This window comes from Patagioenas fasciata, chromosome 23 (assembly GCF_037038585.1).
Source record: "Patagioenas fasciata isolate bPatFas1 chromosome 23, bPatFas1.hap1, whole genome shotgun sequence".
Taxonomy (NCBI): Eukaryota; Metazoa; Chordata; class Aves; order Columbiformes; family Columbidae; genus Patagioenas; species Patagioenas fasciata.
In genome coordinates, this window is record NC_092542.1 from 4,367,715 (window position 1) to 4,384,938 (window position 17,224).

The 17,224-nt window shown below is 41.8% G+C and overlaps 1 protein-coding gene across 5 annotated transcripts in view; it reads left to right on the top strand.

Annotated features, from left to right (window-relative positions):
• Window positions 1–5,996, top strand: part of VPS13D (vacuolar protein sorting 13 homolog D) — an 81,157-nt gene extending 75,161 nt beyond the window's left edge. For all 5 annotated transcript variants that reach the window (XM_071798394.1, XM_065855360.2, XM_065855363.2 and 2 more), the window contains 3 exons: window positions 467–598; window positions 3,332–3,572; window positions 4,354–5,996. In XM_071798394.1, coding sequence (XP_071654495.1) covers window positions 467–598; window positions 3,332–3,572; window positions 4,354–4,485 — 505 coding nt within the window. In that variant the 3' untranslated portion in view covers window positions 4,486–5,996. The remainder of the gene's footprint in view (window positions 1–466; window positions 599–3,331; window positions 3,573–4,353) is intronic.
• The last annotated feature ends 11,228 nt before the right edge of the window (window positions 5,997–17,224 follow it).

A 17,224-nucleotide genomic window follows, 5' to 3' on the forward strand; every position in this document is an offset into this window, starting at 1 on the left:
ACTGTGGATTTTTCTTTTGTCTGAACCGCATGTTCCTATTTCTGTAACCCTTCAATTTTCAAACCGCTGACACTGCCCGTCAATGTGAGCTCTATCTAGATTGATGCATTCTTATTTTCTGTAGAGAAGAAACCAGTAAAACTCTGCTGAGAAATAGATCCCAAGATCTGCAGACAGGATACCCGGCTTAGGCTGCTGCTTATTACTTGAGCACGCTGCCCATTACTTGTGGAAGGAAACTGGGAGACGTTCCTTTGCAATGTAAAACTATGAGAGTAGACACGTGGCTTCCAGCTCAAGTATTACAGAATCTATAAGCCGTATCTGTGAAGATCTTGTATTTTTAAATGCTTTGTCACACCTCGTATGTCATAATAAATAAAACTTGGTGTGCTGACAGGGTTCAGTGGAAGGAAAACCAGTGCTGTTGCACTAAGTCATCTTTCTGCCTCTCTTTTACACGTAGGACACAAGCGGAGCGAGTGAGGAAGCCGCGCTGCTGTCGAGGCCCTCAAGGGCTCTTACCCCGCTATTTAGAAAGTCAAGCAGAAGGACAAGAACAGCTCTTCAAACTGACCGACAACATCCAAGATGAGTTGTAAGTACTGACTTGTACGCGTATCTGCATTTCCCCAGGGTCAGCGGTCAGGCTGCAGACGCCGCGTGCTGCTTCTGGATTCCGCCTGTGAGGAAGAGTGTGAGATCTGCTGCTTGCTTGTGGCCCTGTGATCTTACACTCTCATTAATCCTGTTTTAATCTCGTTTAAAGGTTTTTATGCGTATACAGTCTGGCTGCCAGGTAGGGAGAATTGACTGAGTGCAGTTTGTGACCCAAAAAAATCGCCAGCTTTTTCCAAGTGTACCTCATAAGCAGATCAGTGGGCTTTTGTCATCAAGTCACACCATTCGTTCACTGTGACTTTCACCATTAGGAGAATCATTCAACAAGAAAACAATGTTTCTTGTAATGGAAAATAAGTACGAAATTATGCCTGTGACTTTTATCCTAGTCTCATAATCAGAAACACATTTAAAGACCTGATTATTTGCATATTTTCCTTCAGAGTTAAATCCATAAAAGGGGGTTTAATACCTTGCTCTACTGTTCTAACTAAATGTTTCCACATTTTTTTCCAGTTAGGCTCACTGTTTCACTTCTGGAAAATATTGTGTAATTACTTCCTGATGTTGTTAAAAAACCCACAAATTCTCTGGAGATCTGGTTGCTTCTACTTTGTTCTACTGGATCATGTTTCATTTAATTTTTCATTTTATTAATTTGAGATCTTTTTAATAGTGTAGAAGTATGGGTTAAAAAAAAATAGTAACTTGGAAGTAGTATCATAAAAGGTTAAACACCCATTTTTGAGAACTAGACACAGAGAAGAAACAGTTGGCAAGAGAAAATGGGTAATGATGCATGACTCAAACTTAGAACAAAATGTAGAGCTGGAACTACACATTAGCTAATGTTTCTGTGCTTCACCATTAAATCACAGTCCTCTGTTTCCATTCTTCAAAATATATACATGACACCAGTAGAAATCTTGTATGGAAAAGTAGATATAAAATCTGTTGTTCTTATGCAGAGAATCCAAACGTGCAGGCTGCCCAGTGGCTTGCACTGAACCTTCTGTAGCTTTAGTGCTGTAGTTCTCTCCCTGGATGTCCCCCGTACCACCATACATCAGGAATACAGCTGTTCTGCTTTTGGGGATACATAAAACCTTCTCAACTTTGACAGTTTTGCTGTGACAATTGCAAAGGACAGCAGTGCAGTGTTAGGGCTTTCTGATATCACCTTTTAATGCTCCTTCCCACTGGAAGAGCAGCCAGGCCCGATAGCCGCAGGTCTCCTGTGCTGTGCTCTGGTGGCAGTCTGCCCCGAGTCAAAGGCGGGATGGGATCGCTGTCGAACACTGTAAGTGCTTTTATGTGCCTCTCCGAAGGAACAAGGCCATTATTCTGCAGGCTATCATGCTGCTCTATTTTAAAATTAAGTTTTCTGTGACACTTCATAAAAAATAGCACTCTCCGGTCTAATTAACTTATTTCAAAGGCAAAACCTTACCCCGGGGTGTTTGAACTCTGATGGAAAGCTGAGGGGGAATTGCTTGTTTCAGTAACTCTGTTAACATTGTCTTTCACCTAAGGGTTTTTTTTTTTTTAAGCTGAAATACACATTTTTTGTCCATTTTGTTTTGCTTTAAGGAACACAATTCAATAACTCAGAGTAATTTGTGCCAAGTGTTGCTTAAATGGTAGAACCAATAGTAGTTCTGGAGAGGGTAAGCTTGTCTCCTCTATTGACAACTCCTGTTTCAAAGACAGAGCAGTATTTTGCAGCATGTTTTAGAACAACAGCAGACAGATTTGTACAAGCACCGGTTCAGAAATTGTAATTTTGAACCTACCTGACAACATATGAGAATCTTGGTTTTACAGATATGCCTCCACTGCTGTGGGTTGGTAACACAGCATTATTTCTGTGTTTTGTGCTCTTTCTTAGTTATGAGTTCATACTTACTTAATTTTCTCAATTTTTCAGCATTTAAAAGAAAAACCACAAAACATTAATGAGGTTCGTTTCAGTGGTAAATCAGAAGTGGGGGAGAAGCGTTTGTGTCTGAAATATCTATTTCACTTTTGCATTCCTTACTGCTGTTTTTTAACACATCAACCTTCTCAGCCATCATAATTCTCGATATTTTTAACTCACTCTTTTCTACCTCCACTATTCATCACTCAGCCTAATCTCTCTGGGGAAACCTGCTTGCTGCTTAACCTTTCACCCCAGTGTTAAACAGCTAATTTCTCTTTTCTAGCTACTGATCCAGGCGGCAGGTTAAACTTGTTTTTTGTTTTTCAAAGCCAGAGGAGGTGCACGGTAAAGGGAAGCGCAAGCAGGTTTACAATGTGTAGAAGGATAATGCTCTTGTCATAAATGTCTGCAAACCTTTCATGTATCAGCAATGAAACTGAACTTACAATTAAGCATTAGGGCTTGCAGTGCTCCAGTGCAAGGAAATTACTCTTCTCAAGCCTTGTTAAAGGATATTTTTATATGCCTTTTTAATGTCCAAAGCTAGAAGCCAGGCATTCGGCACTAATACTTGATTTACAGCATGATCTTTTTTAACTCAGTGAGAGGGTACTTCATCAGCTTGATTTTTAAAATATTTCAAATTAAATACAGATGAATTGTACTTGTTATGCTATTAATTTTTCTGAAAGACTTCTAAAGGTCACTCAAAACATACAGGTGAAGACACTTGTAGTTTAGTATTTTTAGCTGTAAGGCACTAATATTTCTTCTTGTTCTTTTTTGCAGCTTCATAGCGGTGGAGAACATAGACAGCTATTGTGTTCTCATTTCATCGAAAGCTGTGTATTTCCTCAAGAGCGGTGACTACACCGACCGCGAGGCCATCTTCCTGGAGGTCAAGTACGACGATCTCTACCACTGCCTTGTTTCCAAAGACCACGGGAATGTGTATATACAGCTGACCAAGAAAGCTGTGAATACAAGTAGCGGTGTAGCAATGCCGGGTCCATCACAACAAAAACCGATGGTAAGGATCTGGCACTTATTGTTTCATTCCTGGGGGGGTTTCCTTTCCCCTTCATGCCTGTACTGATGCTGAAAGTGTCTGTACATTAGCGTTAGGTTTCCTAACAATGAAAACTTCGAAAGTAGCTGCTGCCAAGAAGGTTTAGGTGGCAACAGAACTCACTCCCTAAACTCCAGAGAAATCTGGAAAGCAAAATTGAAACTATTCCTGCAGGCAGAAAAATTACAGTGGGAAATGTGTATTTACCTGAGAACGGCTTTTAACAGTGCATACAGGAAACTTTGCTACTTACTCTAGTCTTCTCCTCTTATACGTAGTATTTTTTTACTGCAAGGTGTCTAAGATTGAAGAGTGTTCATGCCATGCATGTAAAAGTTAATCAGAACTCTCACTTCTAAAACCCATTACACGTTTTTTTTCTTTTCTTTTTGGCTTCATTACAGTAGTTGCTGCAGGGTCTGTTTTACAGACAAGGTTACAAGCTCACCCCTGACCCCAGTCAGTTTACATTCCAAACAGATAAGCCAGATAAAAGGTAGGAGGGGAAGCAAAGGAAATAACTTCAAATATTGCAAGATGTTTCTGCTCGCATCCTGAAATACCTCTGGCTGTTTACCTGTCTGAGTCCTCCTCACTTCTTCCTTAGCTTAGCACTGAGAAGGATCCTCCACTGCAACATTTCTGTACCCAATGCCTTCAGTTAGTGCAATAACAAAACCGTTACATTTTGCGGTAGATGATGGTGGTACCACATTAAGAAAAATCACATTTCTTTTTGCAGGTGAAGGTGAAATCTGAAGTTCTTGCAGTAAAGCTATCTCAAGAAATAAACTATGCAAAGAGCCTTTATTACGAACAACAGCTTATGTTAAGACTCAGTGAAAATCAAGAACAATTAGAGCTGGACTCTTGAAACCTCTTCCTACTGCCGGAGTGAACCGCAAGTATCCATCTGGAGCTGATGATATTCTGTAACTGCAGAAAGTACTACATGGGAAGGAGATAAATACAATTTTAGTATTTAGCTAAACAGAATCATTGTGCGTAAGAAAAGGGAGTTGGGCTTTTTTTAAAAAAACATTAGTTGTATAACAGATATAGCTGAAATGCATTTGGTTCTGGGAGAAGCCCTGTATTTTGCTAACATGTATATATGTAAAAGTGTTTCATGTAAATAAGTACAGACCAGGGTGTTGGTATAAATAGAAGTCTGTTTACTGTGTAAAGAAATTAAAGGCGATACACTGAGTCTGCACTACCTGAAACTAGCCATTCTCTGTTTTTTTTTCCTTGAGAAAGCTGATTTTCACAGTGCAAGAATGTAGATAAAAGTTTAAAAAATAAAATAAGGAGTTAATTGCAGATGCTGGAGAACAGATGTCCTGTTGTTTGGAGCTGTAACAGTGTGATTAGGGTGCATTGTTTGGGGTGGTTTGTCTTTTCTTAAATCACTAATACAGATAAAGGCACATACACCTAGCGTTCCACTGAAATTTCATCCTCGATTTTCACAAAAATAATTGCATTTTGTTAAATATTGCAGTGAAGACCCACTAATTCAACTACATTTTCAAAATATTAGAAAACAAGAAGCTGATTCTGTTCTCAATACAGCACTCAGACCCAGCAAAGTCTGCACCGCTTCTAAGTTGTTTTACAAAGAGCTCAAGTGAGCAGCCTTGGAAATGGAAATCTTGCGTGTTTTCCTTCACGTGGATGGGGTGTGTGCACAGTGGCCGGTTGGTGTGGAGTTCTGCTGGCACTGGAAATGCTGGGGAGGTGGGGGAGAGAAAATCACTGTGGCACTTGTCTTCATGACAGTGTCTTCAAAATTAAACTTTTTGAAATAATTAACATGCTTTTTCAGATGTTGCACATCAATTAGTATTGTCTCATCAACTTCAACCATGCTGAAGATTGAGGAATGAGTGTACTTACCTTTATTCACAGCAACCTGGAGATCTCACTTTCCAGAGATACTTTGGCTACCGTGCTGAACCCCCACACAGATACAGCATTTTGTTGGGCCAGGTTCACATGTGAATGCCCAACTTTCCTAAAATTTCTGAGTGAGTTACCCACATTCTAAAAACATTATTTTGTAAACCTTTGACTCAAAGCAAGGAGACCACTATAGCTTTATTTTCAACCTAGTTTACTTTGTATAATAATAATAATACCTCCTTTCATAAAGACATACAGGAATATTTTTAAAGTTAGAAATAAACTAATTCTCAACTCCTGTAAAGCAAAAGGCAGAGGATTATTGTCTAAGGAGAAAACATGGGATCAGTCGATGTGTGTACGGTCTGCAACTGGAAATCTAAGTCCATAAAGATGCATTACACAAATGAAACTGATTTAATACATCACTTTTGTATATTCCTCTGTATAATTTTTAAGTAAAATAAGGAATTCAACAAGCGCGTTGGCTCAAAAGTGCTTTAATGTCTCAGTCCCATCGGACTCTGCTACCAAGACTCTGTGCTTCTCTCTCGTGTAGAATTGTTTCTTAATGCGGCAAATATCTGGCTGCTAAAGATGGTAAGTAGGTGGGGAAGGAAAATAAAAAGTAGTTCACAGCTCAGTGTTGAGAATTTACAAAATGGCTTGAATACATTTTGTAACAATTACATAAGGAGCTGACATGCAAACACCTGAAGTTTGACAGTACACGCACCCTTTGAGTTACCTGTACTCAGAGCCATAGTAAATAATAGATCTAACTTGCGTATTTCTTCTGGACTGTGTTTAAGCTGTTCTTTTCACTGTTAATAATGACTAAACAGAATATTATTTAATAACTTTTGAAAAGTGTACCCACTAGCCTAGATGTACCTGAGCACCACAGATCGTAACTAGAGTTGCTCACGGCTCTATAGAGAAGGCGGTTTTCTCTTAATAGTAGAGCGTGGACACAGAGTGATGTACAGACCCAGCTGAGAGCAGCACATTGCCTCATGTAGCATTCCAAAACAAACTGAATCAGACCTGTTGGGTTTTTTTAAAAAGCACAAATGATGTTATTTATTGCTGTAACCCAACTATTTTTATATAATTTCAGAACTCTCACTGTGGACTTCCTATTGCTGTTGGCACCACTAACACTGTTACTCAGTGAATAAATATAGCTTTTGGACTCCTGGAATCATACTCAAAAATAGTTTACAGAAAATGTGGACATGTGCAAGTCTCCAGCTTTCACTCAAATTCTTAAGGACTCAAACACAAGCTGTAAGCAGGCAAGGCAATATAAGTTGTGCAAAGTTCTTGAGGTCCTGAGCCTGCTGAAGACAGTACGCTTACCTCGCCTGGCCCGGTGTGCTGGAGGAGGGGGGGCTGCCGCAGCGATGTAAGCACATTGAGTCTTCACATTTCAGAAGCTGGGAGGAAAAAAAAATACACTGATGAGCAACAATGACAGAGTTTTCTGCCACTGCCCACTCTTGAGCACACAGGCAGTATGACTCAGGGAAGACACTGCTTTTTTCATGCCTCTTTGCTCAAGTCTTCATAAAAAGCTGTTCGCTAATAAAGAAAGACCAAATAACCCAGCAACTATGCAGGTGGTAGTTCAAAAACCCATGCAGTGATATGCTGCAGTAGAAATACTTTAGACCGTTAGCTTTGATTTTACCTATATTGTGCTGCAAACTGTACAACTTGTTCTCTGCCTACCCTGACCAACTTTGTTTTCTTGCTGGAGGTGCCACTGAAGAAATGTAAAATAAAGATTATTGACAGAAGAGTTAGTTCACCATAACCCTGAAGAATTGTAATAAATTTATTCCACCCACCTTCTTCATGTGCCCTTGTTTGCAAAACCATTAATTTATGTGCAGGAACAGAAAATTACTGTAGAGGAGAGGAATGAATAATTCTCTAAGTTAGACAAATGCCTCTTGAGTGGCAAAAGAGCCCTCAAGACTCTTCTTTCATCACATCATTCTGCTGTTTGAGGTAAACCTGGACAACACCCAGAACACTGGTTGTCAGTGTATGTCAAACCCAGACTTTTACACTGCATTTCAGATGATCTAATTTGCCAAAAGTCACCTAAGACTGGGAAATATAGATGCTAAGCTATTTAAACTTCAAAAAAAATGGAGCACATCTTATGAAATCCAGACATCTTTCATACACAGCTGGATGACCAGCACAGCTGATAAATGCTTTTATGCTACAGTAACACCTCACAGTACGTCACCTGCCCAAGCTATACAATGCCAGTGTTAAATCAAACAATACCCCTGAAAATAAAAAAGAAGGCACTTTAGGCATTATTTTACGTGGGAAAAACGCATCCTAATATTTCTAACACTTAGCCAGATCCAGCCATTCTGTCACTAAAATGAGGCAGACTTGTGACTCAAGTTCTTAATGTGCAAGATATGCAGAAGAACACAGATGGCAATGGCATTCTAGAAGCAATTCTGGACAAGCAGAACTACAAAAGTCCTCCGTTCTGACCTAAATCCACAGCTGTGGCTGTAAACTTCTGTTTTGCTGCCCTGTATCTGACAAAGCAATCAAAACATGGAGGGTTACTATTTTGGATCATATTGTTTTAAGCTCTAAGCTAACAGGAATGCGACAAGGCCACTAAAAGACCTTTTTTTTTCCCCTAAGGAAACAGTATTGCTGGTAAAGCAGAAGTACATAATATGTGCATAATATGGCTACTGAAAGAGGCAAACCCCATACTACTCACCAATATATGATTTTGTGACCAAATGCAATTCCTGGAGACAGCCCTCAGCTCGCCGCAGGCTCTAGCACAGGTCAGGGAGTAGATAAGGCGTCTGCCCACTTGTTGCCTCTGAAAGAGAAATTAATCACTTGCTGAAGTCACTGAATACACTGGGAAACGTCTGGTAACTTTGAGAGACTTGACTCAAACCAGGGTGAGGTTCTGTATGTACTTACATGTCTTACTATGCTATGATCAGGTTGAAACAGACTTTTTTTGTTATAGTCATTACCGCAGCATAAACAATTCTGTTACCTACTTAAACTTAGCCATTTCTAAATAAAGTCTAGGCAGTGAAACGGGAAATACAGAATGAGGTAGGCCTGAAATGAAGTGTGCAAGACGTGAACACCATCCTTCCCTTCCTTCTGCTCTTGAATAGATTTCCAGTAAATCAGCCAGATTATAATAATTATCTGAACAGCTTCGGTTGTGAACACTGTTTACCAAACAAGTGCAGTGCTTACGTTTCTGTGGAGAGAATATAAGTGGCTAAATGGCCCACATCTCAAAACACAAAAACTATTTCCCTATGACAAGGCGGCTTTGATCTATTTGCTGTCCCATCTCCTAGACTGCATGATGTTTTTTCAGCATTTTATCTGTTTTCTCATCAACAGAACACTTACTTTCTAGGATCCTAGGGCAACTATATATATTTTTAACTACCTTTTTTTTTTTTCTCTGTAACACAGCTTAGCACTGACCTGTTTCCTACAGTGCATGAACCACTAGATGATGATTTCTCAAGGAATAACATTCCTTACTCTGCTTCCCAGAAGAACATGCCTCTATTTGCTAATCACAATGATTTCATCGCTGGTACCTGAGTCTCAAAAAGCAGGTTTCAAAGAGTATACTCTCTGCAGGCTGCTGCAAAGATACAAAAACAAAACATAACACATTTTTAATAAAGTCAACAGTTGAACAGTTGCCCAAAATCCATTTATATAAGTTGGTTTCTTACAAGGAATAACACTCCCTCTGTATGTGTATACTTCTATACTTTTAAATATATATATATATACACACACCCACACGTACTAATATTTTTTAAAAAACACACAAAAAAAATTATCAAGACATTGTCTTATTTTTCAGGGTGTGGAAGGAATCAAACTGTGCCGTGGGCTTTAGATTCCAGTCCAGACTTGTGTAAAATTCAGGCGTGACAGTAGACTCTGAATCAGTACACATTATGATGTTTAGTTTTACCAAATGTAGAGCTAGGAACAAAACACTTCAAATCCCCCACTTGTATTAGTGCTTCAACTTTATTACAGCCTATTTATTACAGCCTACAGTGCTCTGACAGCCTTAAAAAAGGAAGCGGGACAGCACAAAGCCATCTGCCTCAATAATACCATAAAGTTACCTAGCTGAGAAAATGTTTGACTAGCAGAGGCCACAGATCAGCTTGACTGAACCATGTGCTTCTCATAGCTTTCTATCAGCAGCTTTTCTGAAGTGGGGAAATGTGAGGGACAAACCAGCACCAGATGTGTCTGTAAGGCTGGGTCGTCCCGCTGCCACTGGCTTTGCACATGTCTCATAGATCTAAGAGACTGCGGTGCTAATCACATGAAAGAAGACTTGCCAAAAGCAAAAAAAAAAGGTTGCTAATTAACCACTGACAAACACTGGGGGGGCTAAAACATTTAGGTATTTTCCTCGGTAGAACTACAGCACGTTCTAGTATAGACATAAAAATAATCTTGGCGCAAATTGCAGTTACATAAGAGATACATGCCTCCAGCATTATATCAATTCTATTAACAGCCTGCTGCACAGTTATGTTGCCTCAGTGCAATTGCACTCCAATATCACAAGGGTATTTGGGCTTTTTGTTTGTTTGTTTTTCTGTAGCTGACACAATATTGCCCAAGCAACGTGCCCAGCACAAAGAGTTCTCTCGGTGGCTAAGAATAACCTTGCACCTCGGGCCTATTCTGGTCTGACTCAAAAGTACTAAAAGGCCATGAAAGAAGTAAACAGCTTTCATGTGCATTTACATTTTGGATAAATGGATGGGTCACCCAAAGGACAAGGATTGTGTGTGGGAGCTACAGAACAATTGTTGCTGCACACTGAAAATGCCAGCAGAAAAAGTCCCCTGGATGCTGCAGCTGTGAAGAAATTTTAACAAATAAAAGAGAAATCTATCATACCAGCTGTCCCTCTAGACACAGCAAGAGCAAACATTTGCTCTGCCCTGGGTGGGTGACTCACCATACCTAGCGACTGTTGCTTCAAGGCCCTTGTCAAACAATCGACAATCAGCAGCACTGGGTAGCAGATGTAGCAAAAAAATTGTGCCTGTGTACCATTTTGGTGGGAGAGCAAAAAAACACACCAAAAAACCCCCGCCACACACCAAAAAGCACACAACACCATTTGCAGGACCAGACTTCACCCTTTCTTATTTAGTAAGGTCAAGCCCCTGATAGAGCAACTCCAACACTCCAGTGCCCGGGAGAACACCACCTCTGTGAATGTGCAGTTCTAGGCCCCTTGAATAATCCTTTGTGTGCCTATATGTTTTCCAGGATTTGAGGTAAACAGTATTTGAGATAAGCATCCCAGAAATGCGAAGATTATATTTAGCACTACCTTCTGTGCCAGAATGTGTCTTTATTTGTAGTGTAACAGCAGTTTCACTATGAGTCTTCAGAGGATTATGCAGAGACAGCATCCTTACCTCCCAAGTTCAGACAGGTATATGCAGAATACAAGAACACAATACAAGCTTCCTGATTTCAAATGCTAAATTCATATAACACAAAGACCTTCATCCACTCTCTTTTCAGTAGCTATCTTTTTGCCGTCTCTTCCAAGCACACACCCAAGGGAAGCTGATGCGCAGAAGAACATCTATTTACAGACCAGAAACCCAGAACATATCACAGGACATTCAGTAACTCCCACAGCATCAGCAATGTTGGATGCACTCAGAATCTGAGCACCCATTGACAAAGCAGAGGTTATAGGGCTATTTGAGTATTAACCATCGACGACAGGCAGCTCAGCACTGCATGTGTGCCTGAGCCTCAGCTGTAAGTTCACCCCAAGATTATTACTGCAGAACCTATTTGCTGTGGGTTCCTGTGGAAGTCTGAAATAACCCACACACAGCACAAGAGTCCACTTTTGCACCTTGCACACACAAGCAAGCCTTCTAGACTCATGCTGGTAACTGGACTGCTACGGGGAGAAAGCAGGTTTCTCTGCATCTTTCACACACAAATGGTGAAATATAAGTAATTTGCAACACAAACCATGTCACTGACTGATGACCAACACAAGCACAACACAGCACCTGCTTATTCCACAGAAGCAGCATTGCACCCTTCCTTGGTAATAGTAAGCAACAGGTTTCCAGCGCAAGCCTCAGCACTTGCTCTCAAAGAGACAGAGAGGAGGAATTTCTGAAGGTCTGGCCTCGGAAGAGAAATGTTTCCCTTGGCTTGTGAAAGTTGCTCAGACTGAGAGCGGTAACAGGCTGAAGAAGCCAGCTTTCAATTCCCTGTTCCATTACTCTTTTTGATTGGCACTTTAATGAGGGCGCGAGGGGTCGACCCCCTGCCAGGGGGCCGGTTCATGCCCCGTTTATCTCACAGTCCATGTAAGACTAAAATAACACGCCAGGCTGAGTTTCACTGGCTTGTGATCCAACAGCCCACCATGATGGATTGAGTGACTGCAGCAAGTTGGCAGCTAAAGTGTGTTGTAACAGTATCTTTCTGTCAGCACAACACAATGGATTTGCTGATTCCCTGGTTTTCCCAGTGTTCACCGTTACCATCGGCTCAGAATTTTCTAAAGTTCATTTTCCAGGGGGCTGCAAAGTGATAATAAATAACATACCAAAGGTTATGCCAAGCTTTTCTTCCCCTCAACTGTCCTACTGCTGACAAAGTACGGGTTGTGGTGCCAGCTTTACTACACACACAAGAACAGCCATAAATCCAGTGTTTTACAGAAAGGAAGAAAGGGGGCAGCTATATTGCTCTTTTCGTGTGAGCTCATTCTGCTTAGGCCAACACATGCTACACAGGACTTTTCACCCCTGAACAGAACAGTAAATACAATCCAACACGAGGAGGTTGGTATGTAAAGCCGTGTCGGCTTATTTGGGGTCCGAGTTCACAGGCTGCAGAAACACAGCCAACAAGCTACTGTCCTTGTGATCATCCTACTTACTTGCATGGCTTAGAACCATCCAAATAACTCAGAAATGAGCCAGAAAATCCAGGAATCCCGTGCAAGGGATGGATTATGCTTACCCCTTTCTATAATACTGTAATATATCCTCATGTCTCCTCTATAGGAAAACCCCAAGGGAGAGGGTTTTTTTTCCTTCAAAAAACTGGACTACAAGGAAATTGACTGAATTTTTATTAGCCATCTAAAGAGGCCCTCTATGTCCTCTACCTAAGACCTTGTCTCTGTGCCCTGTTTCTTCAATACACTTCATTCTCCCTGCCACTCTCTGTGAAACGAAAAGCTCACCTCAAATACTGGGGAGAACATTTGTATTTTCAGTCATTGCCATCCCAGCCCCTGCCAGCAAGAGTGAACAAATGAGCTCCATGACAGAAGTGGCTTTTCACTTCCTGTATAAGGATTTTTGACAGTACAAATTTCAACAAGCTAACAAGTCTCCCAACCCCTCAAAGTCAGATTCACACCCAGGGTTAATAAATAGGGAGGGTGAATGCTGTTTTCCTTGCTTAGGGAAGAACTCTGTAGATCCACAGAGTCTTCTGTTTCTTTTATGCCTTGCATGAGACAGTCTAACACAGCCAAAAATACCTCTAAAATCTACTTTAGAACTTGAGCTGCCCTAACGTCAATGTGTTCTGAAATACATCGTTGCAGGCATCCAGAATTGACCCAGTGTCACACTTTTACAGCTCTGGACTCTAGATCCATCTAACTCTGGGCAAAACCAAGTGTGTTCCTGCCAACGGAAGAAATTACTAAGAGAGAGGAAGGTAAAAGAAAAAAGAATACAGATTCAGAAGAGACTTGGACAGGCAATAAAGGGAAGAACGTGATGGGTAAAAGGGAGCCTGACTGAGGAGCTCCTTCAAGAAAACGCCGCTGCTCTCAACAGCAGCGTACTGTTCACGCCAATGACACAAACCACTGCATAATACAGATTTCAATTCACAATGCTGGAGGAACAAGCCGCATGAGTTGAACATCTTTATTTGTGAAAGAGAAAATCATACCTACAAACTGGAACAGCAGCAGCACACAGGGACAGTACTGGTGCAAGTCTTTGCTAGCACGGAGTGTGTAATTAAGGTAAATCTTTCCACAGCTCCTCTAGAGAATCCAGTTTGTAGTTCTGTGCACCCCAACACTGTAGCCCACAGCTAAATTACTCATCTGGCTTTGAACTAGCTACCTCAGAGGCTGGCAACACAACAGCCACAGCAAAGAAGAAGATGTGCTGTGAATGTAGTTGGAAGCTTTACTGAAGCTGCCAGTAGCCAATCTATCTCACTAGGTCACGTCCAGCTCCTATCTGCCTACGTGAGTCGCTGCAGCCAAGCCCTAAATGTTCCTCTGGGGAGAGCTAGATGATTACACCTTAGCACAGTAACACAGAGGAGGGCACACTGAGCGCACAGCCAGAAAGCCTGGGAATTATTAGGAAAAACGAGTGGGTGTGGGAGCTCAAGGGACCAGTGGGAGGATGCGGGAAATCAGTAACACTGATTTGAATAACTGGTAACAATTATTAGATCTTTTTTTGGTATGAATCATCTCTCAGAGACTCATCGTTTAAATGATGTCGCTCAAGAGGCAGTAAAAAATACAGTACGAGAAATAAGCCTGTCCTGACACAAGGGTTTTGAACTACAACGTGAATGGGCAAAACAGGTCTGGGAAACTTCACCAACACATCCAAAAGGGAAAAATTTTTGTGGAGAATATACACTCTGACAGACCAGACAAGCAAATTTGTCTTTAGGGAGATTATGATGTTACTTACAGCTCTGCTGAATCTGCTTAAACTGATGGAAAAGGAGTGGTCTCGCTTATCTGATGACCACTGAACTCCTCCTTGCCCAGTGGTGGTATTTGCATTTGAAACTACAGGTTATAAAATTAGCCAGCCAGAACCATAACAAAGGGAACTCAACAAAACAAGAACAACAAAACAAAAGTCCCCAACAAAGAAACATAAAAAGTGAGTTTGAACAGAATCCGTTCTCTGACTGGGCTCATCCAACCTACAGGAATGTTCCTGTCACTGCTGAGGAGGGAGCAGCAGAGAGCAGTGCTGCCTTATGCAGATTTCAACTACTTCTTTTTATCTTTTTAAACAGCTGCATGAGAAGAAAAACTGTTTGATAAACAACTAGTAGCATCAGCAACAGACAGGCCCAGCAACCCACCAGCAACCACCTATGGCACCTATGGGATAGCTGCTGCTGGCTGTTCTGCTGTGTAGCCCAAGAAGCACCTGACCACCTTCCCAGAGCCAAAATGAGGGGTGGAAATAATCATTCTGCATTGAGCAGAGTAGGAGGCAAAACTGAGCCAGAAAGGCTCACAGCTTCCTGAAGCCAGAGATTATCTCTAGGTTTATACAATGCTCTCTGCACTTCAGACACAGATCTCCCAGCATCTACCATCTGAAAGTCCACTACCGGTAGAAGTTTCTTAACAAGGGTCAGCAAGGACTTGTGTTTTATAGAATTTAGGCACGCACACAGAAAAATACAGGACTTAACTCCTGCAAACACTGTGCGTTAGACAGCTTTTATTGGTTTCAGACCTTCCTTACCTATAATGAGCGAAAAGGAAATGAGAAGATCAGAAGAGAACTTGAGTCTCAACTTCAAACCAGTAATTTCTGGCCTAATAACAAGGTTGAAATGCTTTACCAGGTATTACACTTCAACAAACCTGCCACACCACAAATCAGAAAAATGGTCTAGGAAAGCGTATTAAATACTTCAGCCTCACCACTACGTACTGATTGTGGTGGAACAATTCCTTTAAAAACAGTAACTCTTAATTTGCTTGGAGCCTTCTTGGGAGAGGAGAAACCGAGAGGAAGCAGCAGGGATTTAGGAAAGGGTCAAGAGAACAAATTCAGTTCTTGGTTCCATACCACACCTCTGGAGCAAAGCCCATTACATCGGTGTCATGGGAGTAAGAGCCCAAGTACGCCATATCTGCCCACCAATATATATTATTAACTAAGACAAAAAATAAGCTTAATGGTTAGCATAATGCTATGTTTTTATAACATCTGTCAGCAATTATTTGTATTTACTTGCACTGCAAAGGCAGAAGAAAAGTCAGAGAAATATAAACACCAGAATTCACTGAATTCCCACCAGTCTTGCGTTCTCCCACAAAGAATCTCTAATCATCCCTTTTTAGATACTGTCATTTGTTCCTTGCCCTCTCCAGCATGGAATTTCTTCCTGATCCTCAATGATCAGAAATGACTGGTCCTCATTCTACACTGGAACAAATAATAACTAACCCCTCTGCAATTGGTGGTGTTAATGTCAGTTCTCTAAAGACAGTAATTAGAACTCTAATATTTCTTGGACTCAAAACAGCAAATCAAACCCCTTTCAGTTCCTGGTCTCCCCTTGGCCATGCTTTACAGCAAAAAAAAAGAGAGCAAGGGTTGTGCACTATTTGAGTTGTACTCCACCTGTGCAATGCAGGGTGAGGAACAGGTTAGCTGGGTGAAAAGTTCACTGCAAGCTGAGCTGTCTGTTTCTCTTGCTTAATTTATCCGATATTTGGCTAACCTTGCTCTGAACCCAGCCCCCAAGACCCCCTTCCTCTCATCCCTCCCCAGCGGGCTCATGTCAGCCAAAGACACCGCCCCTTATTCCCTTCTCCCTGACCCTGCTGAATGGAGCGGGGGCTGGGACAGAGGGCCAAGCACCGAGTGAGAGCCCTTGCACTCCAGAGATAATTATTATTTATGCTCTGAACTTCAACAGGCCTCATCCCCAGGAGCAAACAGAAAAGTTCTACAGTCAGCAACACTGCCTGATGTCGTGTTCAATCTTACCAGTTTCCCCCAGGCTGGGTGGCACCCACACTGCACCCACCTCCTCTGCACCCCGTCGCTCTTCCACAGACACAGCGCTTCCTAAGGAGGCTCATCATGGATCCCTGATCCACTCTGGCAGCCCTTACAACACGACTGTCACACAGTTCCCACTACTTTCACGATCTCTAAGATACCAGTTAGCCCAGTATGTCCATCACCTCATTTCTGCAGTTCTAGATCCTCAAAAAGATCACAACAGACATACTTAAAATATTGCAAAGACCAGAGCAGTAACTGCAGTAACACTGAGCATGACCTGGAAGACCCTAGATGTTTTTTCTCCCCTCAAATCTCAGGGAGTCAGTGGCAAAGCAGCTGGGGTAGTGAGACCTGCTGCTGCTCTTTGCAGAAAAGGTTTCCCTGATCCATGGACCTTTACACATCTGTAAGCTACTCATCTGCAGAATACAGAAAAGGTTCTGCTCAGAAAGCACTGAGCAGTTTCCATTTCAGCGATAGCCTACAACTTTCCCACACGTCCTTCCCCGTACCCAAAAAAAGTGTGTCAAGAACACTCTGAAGTTACCCTGCTGTGTAGGCAGTAGCAGGGCACCGGTTTCACCTCCCAGAAAACCTAATTCAACGCCACCTCCTGACTCAACACGTCAGAGCTCCACATCAGGTGATGCAAACCACTGGAAAAACTGCCCAAGAATGCACATTTCTGGCAGGCTTGCACTGTTTTCCTGCTGTGCTCAAGACTGCTCCCGGCCCTCTCTGGGGCAGCACAACGCGCATTTGATGGCCTTCCCAATGACTGGATACACCATCGGAAAACAGAGCACAAACCAAACCTGTCGT